Source organism: Vanacampus margaritifer, chromosome 8, assembly GCF_051991255.1.
Source record: "Vanacampus margaritifer isolate UIUO_Vmar chromosome 8, RoL_Vmar_1.0, whole genome shotgun sequence".
NCBI lineage: Eukaryota > Metazoa > Chordata > Actinopteri > Syngnathiformes > Syngnathidae > Vanacampus > Vanacampus margaritifer.
This window is the reverse complement of record NC_135439.1, coordinates 17031531-17044704: the sequence shown is the minus strand read 5'-3', so window position 1 is coordinate 17044704 and position 13174 is coordinate 17031531. Positions and strand designations below refer to the sequence as shown.

The window sequence follows — 13174 nt, the reverse complement described above, 5'->3', positions numbered from 1 at the left end:
TAAAGATTTCTTTTCCATTGGCCCACCCATTTTTAACCCGGGCCCACAGTGCGTATGACACATGCGGCTGCATGATAGCTGCTGCTGCCTTTCACGCGCTGAGGACAAAGCGCGTACATCCATTCCGTCTCTGACCACTTTTCCATCTCCGTGGGGGACACATAGCACACGGTGTTTGTGCAGCAGCTCAAAAAGAAGCCAAAAGCCAACGAGGAAACGCTCATAGAAGTGCTCGACACACGCCCCGGGGACCAATATCAACAGTCTCCTGCATGCGTGCTCCTCACCTCACCCATGACAACATGTAGAAAGACTATCTTCAGCTGTCAAAAGGATCAAAACACGCAACAGTGCCACAATGTTGACTGATAGACTGAACTCTTTGTCCCTGCTTTCTTTCAAAAAAGAATTGACAGATTCTCTGGACTATCAGGACATTATTGCTGTGTTCAACACAAAACCCTGCCGTCTCCTGCTATAAATGTCCAAATCCAGGAAGAATTGTATTTCATGAATCAGTTATCTTGAGTTAAGCTTACTGCCATTCTCCCGTTTATTTTAATAAATTGCAAACGTTGTTATGAATGTGCCCTGCGTATCTTTCTGTCCCCTTTCTGTGCGTAAAAGAGCAATTTCTGTGCGTAAACGAGCTTATCAGTGAGACCCCAACCCAGTGATCATATTTTTCGGGTGTGTAGAAGTTACACAGCAGTGACTCTGGTGTAAAACATAATCTTCACAGGAGTCTGAGGGAAGTGGAACCCAACACCAGTCATCCACTGCTCGTACTGCTGCAGCTGGTGAGCGCGTTCTCCAGCTGCACCCGTCACTCACAGCAGTCCTTCACTTTACGTGAGACCGCGCCAGCGATTTTATTTTCTGCGCCCTCGTAATTAAAGAAGCGGAATAACGCCATGAAAAGTGTGTGTTAAGAGCGGCAACTTAATCGCTGTCCTTGGTACCCGCGGTAAAGCACTATTAGGGACGTGAAGGGAATTTTTTTTTTTGCATATTTTCTCTGGCCCACCCATTTTTGACCCATCCCCTGAGGGAGCGGTGAGCAGCAGCAGCGCCGCGCTCGGGAATCATGTGGTGATCTAACCTCCCAATTCCAACCCTTAATGCTGAGTGTCAAGCAGAGTGGCAATCGGTCCCATTTTTATAGTCTTTGGTATGAACCGGCCGGGAATTGAACCCACGACCTCCCAGTCTCAGGGCGGACACTCTAAACACTCGGCCACTGAAAAAAAAAAAAAAAAGATTTAGAATTTTTTTCTAGCCTTATTGGATAAGTTCGGCGGGCCGGATTGAAACGCATAACGGGCCGTATTTGGCCCGCGGGCCGGGGTTTGCCCATTTCTGGTCTAATGTGACATGTTTAGGGGTTTGACAATCTTTTTTTTTTCAAAGGGGAAGCCAACCCCCAAAAATGTATTTACAATAATATGCTCTATGCAGCCTCACTAGTCTAAACACAGCGTTCTGATTACCGTAATACTGTATTGCGTTTGTAGAATGCGAGTTATGCTTCAAAATCCACCCGTTTTTATCCAACTCATGGGGCAGCCATTTTGAACTTGTGCTGTAAATAAAAACTCCATCTTATGACTTACATGAAGCAAGAGATGGAATGGAGTGGAAACAATCAATGCTTGAGCTGTTAAAATCAATCAAGCAAAACACAATTTGGCATACATTTAACCGTGATTATATTAGCATAAGAATCCCAAACAGATGTATTACCTCTGTCATCACTTGTTCTCCATTCTTCAGCCAGCTGTACGATGGTTTTGGCTTTCCATTTGCCTTACACTCCCAGAAGAGCTTTTGGTGGATGGACAGAACTGTGTCGGCCATTGTCTGGAACCAGTGAGGTTTAGCTTGAAATAAATGAGAGGATTACCTTGTCAAACATGTGTTTACAGTATCAAGGCACTGGATTAGTGACATCAAGCATCAAAAAGCTGTAAAAGCAGACACATTTAAGTTGTTTGTTGCCTATAAATTTAGGCGGAACACTTGTACTACAGCTTGTAAAGTCTGTAAGATACACAAATTTAAAGCCACTAAAAAATACAGAAACTATTTCTAGACCTGTAATGATATATCCAAAGGCGAACACTGTAATTCAGTTGGGAGAAATATAGCTCTAAAACTTGATAAACGTTAATTATTGTTTGCCAACAGAGTATTTGTTTTTATTGGGCTTCCAATCGTAAAATGCTTATTGGAGAAATTTTACACATACAAGTACTTTTATTACAAAAGGATAACCTAAGGAGTGTTACGCTCAAACGGTGTTCTCAGTTTATTTTATCTTCTGCACATCTGCATGACTTTGGGACACACCAAGAGTCGTTCATGAACAAGTAGATTCTTTGAACGGAACATTGGAGCCATCTGACATTTAAAAACCATTAAAACAATACCCCAAAACTTTCTGACAGACAGAAAAGTTGCGGAAAATCTAGACACAATTTCCCAACACAGATCAGAGTCAAACTCTCAACATTTTGTCTAGTCTCTTGTCCTTCTATGGAAGACAGTAGGACATTTCATTTTCATTAAACCACTGTGGATTTCCATAAGATATGTTCTTAACAAAAGACTCAGGATAAAAATAACATATTACAGGGGAAGTCAACCTTAAACATTTCTTGACAATAAGTTGTGACCTCACTAGTCTGAACATGAAATTCTGATTAATATTACATTTGTGGAATATGAGTTATGAAGCAAAATCCTAACCTGGCAATAGTCTGATTGATAATTCAAGGAAGTTCTCCACAATATCAATCTGGGACTGCTCAACGGTACAGGGAGTCCTCGAGTTATGTCGTACGCGACGTACAGCGTATCGACTTTACGGCGCCCGTGCCTCGTCCGTAGCACCTTCTTTTATGTTAATTTCTCACAGTAATCACGCCATTTTACAGTTATTTAAAGTTGTGTTTTTGTTACCTTAAGTAACGGGTGTCCATCCAGGAGGTCGGCTCGCTATCAGGCACGTCACAATTCCGTGTGTAAGTTTCTATTAGCTCCGCTTTACCGTCCGTCAGCAATGAATGTCCGTGCGGTGTCCGGCATCTTCCGGCTCGCACAAATATGTTTTTTTTTTAAATTACTGTACTAGAATTTTGATGTAAATATCGACTTTAATGACGAAATCTGACTTAAGTCGAAATTCGCTAGCGTAGGAACAGAATTTGTCCGTAACTTGAGGACTCCCTGTCCTTTGCTCGGGAAAGGCAGAACATTCTGTATTATACTTCGAGCTGATTGGACGATGCAGCATTTTGTGCACGCCTACCTAACTCTTGTTTTGACTAATCATGGCAACGGATGAAAATGTCGTCTTCGTTCTCGTCGTAGGGAAAAAAAAGCATGAACATCTTTAGCAGCTAAAAATGCACAAAGCGCCTCTCCACTGTTCAACATTCAACAAGGAAACATGAGTAATTCTGCGATAACAGAATTAATTGCAGCGTACATTCGTCCATGTTAGGTTTTGTTTGTTTCCCACGGCGTAGGCGCTTCCTGGCGCATATCCCGCCCCACAACACAATACCGCTTTGCGATTGCTCCGTACAAAAAGTATACGGATCGGTGAAAATCAGCGGGCTCGGTATAAGATGTATTCTCGGGAGTTTATGAACTCACAAATATTGCGAGAATTCAGTTTGAAGACCAAGGTTAGCAAAATCCAGCCTTTTTAATCCATCTCAGGGCGCGGCCATTTTGCAACTTGCTGTCATCCGAAGATAACATCACAGTTGCACAGGGCACAGTCAACGACCCATCACAGCTCACCTGTTTTCTGAAGCAGAGTTGTGATTGGTGTTTACCTGAGACCTTAGCAACTGTGATGTCATTTTCAACAGCAAGTGACAAAATGGCCGCCTTCTGATTAACCAATATTAACCAGAATACAATATTTAGACTAGTGAGATTGCATAGAACATATTATTGTCAAGATTTTTGGTTGGGGTTGACTTCCCCGCTAAGGAATATGATTGTGATTATACAGTTTACAGTAAAGCTCAACAATGAGGCACTCAAATACAATGAGGACACTCTTGAGGGCTCGTGAGTAAACAGTTTAAATTGTGCATCCTTCTCGAGAACTGTTTAAGCTTTGTAGAAGGCACTAATGTGTATAAGTGTATAACGTAAGAAGTCTCGTGTTTACTGACCATGGAATGATAGACGACCTCGTACTGCATTTTTTCCCCGTCGATTTTCCGCAATACACTCATAGGTTCCTGCATCTTCCTGCTGGAAATTTGGTATTTCCAAAACAGCGTTGGATTTTTTCATTTTTACTTTACTTGGGAAAGGGACTCCACTTGTTCTTCTCCAGCTTATTTCTGGGACAGGGCTGCAGTCAAACAGAAAACAATTCCTATAATGACAACTGTTTGTTACTGTGATCAAAATGTATTGTACAGTATATATCATCACACATTTCAAGAAGTGCCTTTTCGATCCTATCATATTTCAAAAGAACGTAAATGGATTGATTTATATGAAAATGGATATTGTGATGCTTTAGCAACCTTAAATCATCATGAGTAGTGCTAATCATTGCATAAACGAGCTTAAGTCACAACCACAATAATGCTGACTTACTTTCCCAGAGCAAAACATTCCAGTTTCACAAACGATTCCTTTGCAGCTGGAATCGAGTCAGGGAAATGAACCTCTATTTTGGGTTCATATTCTCCCATTACTCCTACAAAAGGGAAAACATTTTTAAAACAATAATGAACTGCAGCCACACACTGGATCAAAGAGAGAGCAGTGACACTGGGGGGAAGCAAATAAAATCATTATGCGTGCACAGTGCAAGTGACCACTGAAGGGCTGGTAAAGAAAAAGGTGACTTATGAAAGATTTGGGGTACATATTAAGAAAGTACCTGCTTAGTGAAGACTTAACCCCTGTGAGGTCATGCTTTATGAATTTATACATATTTTTCTCACTACGAACAGCAATGAAACTTTGTTATAGAGAGACTTTTAGAAATGGTATTTCTCCTCGTTTGAAACGAGTATTACTGCATGTCGTTTAACTTTTAAAGCCCATAAATCGGACCACTAAACTGATGGGAGTTTTGCGACTTTTAAAATAATAAAATCAGATGTGGTAGATAAGTAGAGCACCTGGTCTTTAAAAAACACCTATGGTTTTATTTAATTTATTTGTAAACGCATTATGTATGTTTCAAGGTAATGGCTGAATACATCGATGTACTCAGTTGTGGAGGTAGAGAGTTAAACGTTATTCACCATTTCTGTTTTCCTGATTTTTTTGGTCGTGGCTAAAATTGCGGCCAGTGACGCACTTGGGCTTACCCCTCCCCTACTATAAGGGTAACCACATCTACATTTCCCAAAAAAAGAGCACACTCGGCCCGGCTCCGAGATACTTAAATGACACTCAAAGTTTATTCAAAGATGCCATCTATTGTAATTTGTTTAACAAATGCCTCTGTATCGGTAGAAAGTAAAACAAAAAAATATACATAGCCAACCTTAGCATAGCAGCTAATCTTTTGCAATTGACCAGTTTTAATATTATTATTTTATTATTATTTATGGGGATTGAACCTATCTACTCTATCCACTCTAAAAGGTGCAGTTTTGTTTCATTGGGGGTGTAGGGTGGGGGAATTTGGCAGTCTGGGGACTCAGAAAACCAGTAAGTACTGACTCATGATGTAATCAGCATATTGATATAGCCCCCCATGGTTTATTATTGAGGGATGAACACAATAGTGGACCTAGTGAACTGGTGTGAACAACAAAGTAGTGAAGCCCAATTATTAGGTTTACCGTCACTTCTGAGGACCAGTGGTGTCGGGGAGCTTAACACATTCTCCTTTGTGATTGTGTTGTTCACCACACAAGTGTAGTTGCCCACATCTGAGGGTTCTACTTTGGCTATATACAGACTTCCGGTCTCCTGTGAGATGAAGCGACGATTGTCTTGTTGGACAAAGTGGGGATATTGATTGAAGATCCAGGCAAAAGTTAGTTCTGAAAAACAAAGTCAACTATTTCAATTGTATACATCATTGACTGTTCAGCGTTTTATACAGCCACATTTCCAACATGTGGTTCAGCTTATTCCAATGGAAAGATAAGTCAATGTGGAGCATGTGCAATTGATGGTAATTACTGCAGTTTAAAGTCACTAATAATGCAGCTCAGTCAACAGGGGATGTCCAAACGTTTTCATTCAAGAGCCACATACAGTACAGAAAAATAGATGGAAACTGTTATGACTGTGTTTTGGGTTGGTCCAATGTGACTGTGTTTAGGTTTAGGTCTTATTATGTTGTCCCTTATGATGAGAAGCATTTTTCAGTCCAGAACTAGCTTAAACTCTCGGATGCATCTTGTGAATGCTCGGCTATGAAACTATCCAAACATACACGTTGTGCTGCTATCGCAGAATACATCAGAATCGGGGGTGGTACACAACTGTTACAATTTACAAAGAGAATCACATTGTTACCAAGAACGTTCTCGACTACGTTCATAGGAAGACCGTACTTGATGAAGAATGTTGTTTTCAGTGAAGGCCTATGCTACGGGCTGCTAAAAGATGGTGGGCAAACTATTCAACACACTGTACAATTTTAGAAGAGTGTTTTTAAATTCCAACTCTCAATGCACCTGCTAGTGATGCAAAATCAAAGCTAGGGATTTTGCTTATGTTTGTACATTTTGAGAGGATTCATTGAGTTATGGCGGACAGCAAAAAGTCCCCCAGACAGACACCCATACAGTACACAAAGCACAATATGGGTGACGTATGACATTTAATATTCTTTCTTTTACCAAGTTTTCTAGAAGAGAAAATAATTTATTTAAGAAGGAAAATGTTTTCTTCCCCTCTTTTTCCCATTGATGGGCATAATTGGTTATTCTTTCATGGTCAAGTAGTGTGTCGAAAATAATTTATTTAAGAAGGAAAATGTTTTCTTCCCCTTTTTTTCCCATTGATGGGCATAATTGGTTATTCTTTCACGGTCAAGTAGTGTGTCAACTTGCCCCTTTATAACTGTATCATGTAATACAAATCACATATTTTTTAGAACATGTAGATGAACACCAAAGTGAATTGAGCTGGAAACGTGGACCACGAGGGCAACATCTACAGTATATCCCCTACTGGGTCATTAGAAGCTCTTCTCTGGTTTTCCCAAACCACTGATACTTATTAGATGTAATATGTAATCTTAGTTGAAAGAATAGGTAGCCTAAGGAAAGTGAGAAAACCCAAACTGGATCACACAATGATTTAGCTTATGGGTGGCATGGGCGCAGGCAGCTAAAACCATAGATAGAGGGTGTGATTTCGAGAAGTAGTATTTGAAATGCTTGTTCACAAGCAGAGGTTCATTCATAAGGAAAGAGGTGAATAAAGGTATAATTCTGAGAGAATCACAAAGAACAGATGGGCAAAGTGTAGCTCCCACTTCTGAGCTAAGAGGTTATAAGAGTCAAAACTGGTATAACATAACAGTCAATCACCTGATGCAATCTCAGTCTCAAAGGTAAGGTTATGGAAGTGAGTGAATGTTTGCTTCTGGTTGCTATGAAACAGACACAAAGCTGGCAAGGGTTAGCATACAGTATAACCTTAATGTGCACTGTATACTCTACGGGCCAAATTCCCAAAGAATGCACTGCCTCCATCATTTGCACTTCATTTGCTCCCGCACTTTGCGGACTTTCCCCACTTTGGGCCGTCTTAACGTACTATTCACAAAGGATAGTGCGCTAATGACATACGAACAGCAAAACACGCCCACAAAGTTTGACAGTTGAGCGAAGTTAGCTCCTGATTTCTCCCTGGTTGCCACACATGGCAAAGTATAAATGCTCGATTTGCGCCAAGAACACTGTGGAAACACAAAAGCAGGAAGAGACTATTTCACTCAATTCAAATGACAACTAAAAACACACCTGTTTAAAACTGCCTTCTCAACCTAATGTGATTCTGGTTTGTCTCTGTATTTTTTCGATTCTTTCATTCAGTTTCTTTGTTGTTGTTTGATGTAACGTCATTTGCACGGCATCCTTGAGTGCCAAGAATGGCACCTGAATAGTAATAATAATAATAATTATTATTATTATTAGTTAATTATTATTTTTAAATAGAAAGATTAAATGATCATAACGCGAGCTTTGAGTCCTGGCCAAGGAGGTGCAACCAGGACTGTCTGAAAACTGTTATCAACCGTCACCAAAATTCACTGGACATTCACTGGACAAAAATTTAAAACATATAATCTTAGCATTTAGGAGTTTATGGGCAAGCGTAAGTGAAATTAAAGGTGTATTCAAGGATCTTCTCGAAAAGCAGAAGTTTGTCACTTTTTAAAAAAAAATGTGCATGTGGAGTACCATCCTACCAGCTCTCCTGCTCGTCCGGGAGAAATGCCTATCAAATGTTGGAAAGTTTTTTTGTTTTTTTTTGCACTCACTCACACAAACACGCACACATACAAACATGGTCTCCCAGGCGGGGAAGCGAACCCATGCCAACTTGCATTGTAGGCAAGTGACAGTACCATTTACGCCACCTGGAGCCCCAAATGTTGGGAAGTGCGAGCTCATCTTCATTATCATTTTCATCAGTCTCTGCAACCAGCCTCACTTCATAGATGGATGTCCTCTTGCGGCTCTCAGCCATTTTCAAAGCATGCGGTGAGATCGGTGGAGCTACAACTATAAATGGCTGAATCTGAAGCTCAGCGGCTACATGCTACAAACACTCGAATTAGACATGTGCAGCTAGGAAGGATTATTGTTAAGATGATCCACCCAGAAGACACAGCGACCAAAGATCCTTGAATACACCTTTAAGCTCCAGTGAGTGCCTAAAGAAAGGAAGTTGACTTCATTCATTTAGTGTCAATAACATCCAAAATATAGGTGCAACCATTTACATATTTCCAGAGATTGATGTGGGGATATGTAGAGAGGGTGGGTGGGCAATTCTCTGAAATTGTGGACGTCATGTATTGTACTATAGCACTCCATCAAATTGCTCATACAGTGCGTCCCCTCTCGAGTGAGAGGCTTCCACCAAGAGCGCTAAGTTAACATCAGCTTTATCTCGACGTTATTTGCGTCACTCAAACTGCGTGTGACAATTAGTGCTGGTTTTAGTGAATTAGATGTTGTTTATTAATGAGGCTCATTAGCATAGAGGTGGGCAATTTATCCATCAAATATATACGTATTACCTCATTTAAATACGCGCAAATACTGCTGGTGCGTTCTACTTGGCAGCACAGTTAGTAACGTATTTGAACACCTGCGCGTGCTTTGTGAATTTGACGCTCTAGAGCCACCGTCCTGCGTGTTTTCCCATGTCTCCTTCCACCAACACACCTGATTTAATGATTGTTACCAGATTCTACAGAGCGTGCTGATGAGCTGATCATTTGAGTCATCTGTGTTGGAGTAGGGAGACATCGAAAAGAGGCTCTCAAGGATTAGGGTTCCCTACCTCTGCTTAGTGGATTCAGCCATAAGTGTGCAAGTAGCCTAGATAGCATCTCCCCAATAGTTTCTTTTTCACTAAAGAAATAAATATACAGTAGTAATTGATTGGATGAAACACAAATAACACATTTTCCACTAAAATAACTTGAGTTTGAAATCCATTTGTAACCTGCTTCAATTGCGCTGGTCAGAAATCGTGATCGCTACACAACCAATTGGGCCAATTGTCGTTTATTCTTTTCATTGTGCAAAAACTGATGGCCGATAAGACCTGAAATTGGCCCTCATTCAACAGTGCATCAGCCTACTTAAAATCACAGATTAAATACCAAGCTGTGCAGGTGTCATATCAAGTTTACCCTTTCTTCTTTCAAAATACAAAATAAAAGGGGCAAGCCATGGACAACAATAGAATTCAACACCAGGCTCCCACAGCTTGCCTTTCGTTCATTTCTAAAAATGTGAGAATACCGAATAGTGCTTTGGTTACAGCAGGCAATTGCACATAAGCCTGTGTCAGAGAAGAAAGCTGTCAAACTGTATTTCACACAGCGTGCTCCGGCCCATTATCCCATAGACCAGCTGTACAATGCGTCGCTCTACAAACGCTTCTCTTGTGTGGGAAATTGGTGTTCCAATGTGCAAGCTACTGTATGAAGAGAGAGACAAACTCAGCATCAGCCATTGTTCATGCTGCTCAGATGCCCACAGAGAAAAGAAAAAAAACACTGCATCTTTATTTGGAGTGTCATTTAAGAAAATATTTGTTGGCCTTTTCTTCTAAAAACAGCTGTGTAAACATGTTTTTCCGTGAAGTCTTCAAGCTGATTTATTTCAGAAGACAAAACAACTGGTAGCAACCAAAAAGCTTAGCATGACAAATCCAGAAAAAGAAAATCTGGTAAGGAATTGCTTTGTCAATAAGGTTGTGGAATAGGGTGCATGACTATTGAGAACATTTGGGTGGGGGTGAGACATTGATGTGTGTGGCATTGACATTGTCAGCTACAATGACTACGTTAACATACAGTCAATAACCCTTTCAAAACCCAAATGTTGGCAATATTCAGCCATGTAAATAAACAAAAACCCTTTTCTAACCTGAATATTTGGTCATACAGTAAATACAATCGGGGTACCTCCTTTGAAATGAATTTTGGTTTGTGCTCTGCACATGCTCGTTTTGCAGCTTCAGCAACTACATGTATGCACGACGGCCATCTTGTGTTGCCACTTGCTGAACAAGCTTAATTTGAATACACTGATTTCTCTGCGGAGTGTTCCCGTTTTTTTTCTTTCTCTATGGCGAAAATGCCAGTGGCTGTGTCCGAATGTGCACCTTACACCCTACATAGTGCCCTACTGAGGGGCCACACCGTTTTGTAGGGGTGTCCGAATGTCCAGGGAGCGAAAATGTAGGGTACTCAAATTACCCACAATGCACGCAAAGTAGTGAACTCGATGCTCACCCAACCGGGTTGATATAGACCACAACACATTGTAGTAGTATGAAAAAAAACATGGTGCGAGCCACAGCGCAAGCACAAGAATCAAAGTGATGCATAAAATATATTTTACAGAAATAATTAATTTATTTTAGTTGAAAATATGTACGACAAAGGAAATATAATACAGTTTTAAAACATTTGTATTCGCAATAATTTATGCATTGGTGCGTCGTAACAGGTACGGTGGTCACAGAAAGTAGAATGAGGGCACTATACAGGTGCTCGTCAAAAAAATGGGAATATCCTCAAAAAGTTAAATAATTTTCGTAATTCCATTTAAAAAGACAACATTTTCATACATTATAGATTCAGGGCCTACAACTTAAATAATTTCAAGTATTTATTTGTTTTTTTTACATTATTTGGGCTTCCAGCTCATAAAACCCATGAAAACAGGATGTCAAAAAATTTGAATAAAGTAAAGAAATCACCATGCATAATTCCCAGTCTTTTGCATAGGAAAAAAGATGAATGGGTGAACGGTATTTATAAAACCATATGTCAATCTTCAATAGTTGATTGGATTCCCTTTGCCTTAACCACTGCCTAGATGCGCCTTGGCATTGCCTGGGAGTCCTGGAAGCCCAGGCTTTCGTGATGCTTGCTGTCAGATCTTTGTTTTGGGGTCTGGTTGCCCTCATTTTCCTCTTGAAAAATGAGGGCCACAATACAATATTGTTTTTCAGGTTTGTTCTAGATGTTTGAAGTTTAAATACCTGTTTACGAGGAACCTTTTCTGTGGTAAAAGTTATAATATCCCACGGTAGGAGATGCAATTTTTGTACGCGGGTAAATACTTTTGGCACAACAGCGGAACACTTCCCCCTATTTTGGTGTGAACTTAGCATGAAGTGCTTCTGTATTGTTACAGTGTGCTTGTGTAGCGTAATCTGTTTACACCGATATTTATCATTTATTTATTCCACAAAGTTTTATCCACCGGCTCCGTTCTCTGTGTATCTGACGAGTCACGTCGATGAGCACACGTAGGTGCTTTTCTTAACTGTTATCTTGCACATCATTGAAATTTTTTTTTAATCAATATAAGGCCCCGTCCAGACGGAAGCAAAGCCGGCTTTGTTCCTCAAACAAATCTCGTACACACTGAAAGCGTAGAAGAATCAGCGAAAAAGACCAACACTTTTTTTTACAACTTTATTGCATGCCTTTGCATGTATCAAAACAACATGAAAAAGACAAACACAAAAGAAGTGACAATCGTGGGTAATTCAAGTACAACACCGCTTGTTGAAAAGCATTAGCAAGCTAAGGAGGCTGCGCAAACGACACGTCTATCCGCCTTTATTGTTGACAGACTGACGGTTCGCGCGCAGTCACGCGAGAATTGGCGCATACGTCATCAATCTGTGACATTACGTCATCAGTGGAGGAGAATCCTGCATATGGTGTCCAGGCGGACGCGTACGGGGCGCGTTTTGAAATCATTCCACTCTGGAGCCCGGATTTAAAAGTGATCGGTTTCAAGCTCCGAAACTGCGCCATTGTGTAGACGAACAGCTTAAACGGTAAGAAACTTGTGAGGATACTTAGAAACTGACTTTCTTGTGGACGACGCCTAAGTCTCATGTATGCCTTGTTACAATCATGTTACAGTAAGTGTAATGCATGTGTAAGACCTGTTGTGTTTTATTGCGTGTGTTATAGGTATAACTGTGCCAAGCGTTTTTCTTTGCATTTTAGTGATTTGAGGAGGTTTGACCCCCCCCCAAAAAAAAATAAACTGGCTGTGCGGTGACCTTTATGTCAGGGAGTTCTGGCAAGAAATTCTAGCCACTTTCACCCCTGCATAAATCACAACATATAGCATGATAAAATAAAATATAGATGGGTTTATGCAGCAATAGAAAATTATAAATGCTAAAAATAAGTTGAAAAAGATTACAGCAAATTACCTCCAGAATGTGCTGGTGGGCCACATAAGAGAACCACTCCTTGACCTTCTCGGACATTGACCGTACTTCTCACCGTTTGCGTTTTGAAGTTCTCAAGATCTGAGGAAATAAGGTAATAATAGATTAAGATTGCAGCTGAGAAATATGGAATCACTAACAGTATTGGACTATCTGTTAGGGATCATGTGCTTTCCCTCCCTAGCTTTCACTTATTCACTGAGGCATGTAT

The 13174-nt window shown here is 40.5% G+C and overlaps 1 protein-coding gene across 1 annotated transcript in view; it reads right to left on the bottom strand.

The window, feature by feature from the left end:
* cntn3b (contactin 3b) overlaps nucleotides 1–13174 on the bottom strand; it is a 58014-nt gene that overhangs the window by 24558 nt on the left and 20282 nt on the right. The window contains exons 5-9 of the mRNA XM_077573326.1: nucleotides 12946–13044; nucleotides 5835–6038; nucleotides 4630–4732; nucleotides 4194–4378; nucleotides 1744–1880 (exon numbers count right to left, since the gene is read on the bottom strand). Coding sequence (XP_077429452.1) covers nucleotides 1744–1880; nucleotides 4194–4378; nucleotides 4630–4732; nucleotides 5835–6038; nucleotides 12946–13044 — 728 coding nt within the window. The remainder of the gene's footprint in view (nucleotides 1–1743; nucleotides 1881–4193; nucleotides 4379–4629; nucleotides 4733–5834; nucleotides 6039–12945; nucleotides 13045–13174) is intronic.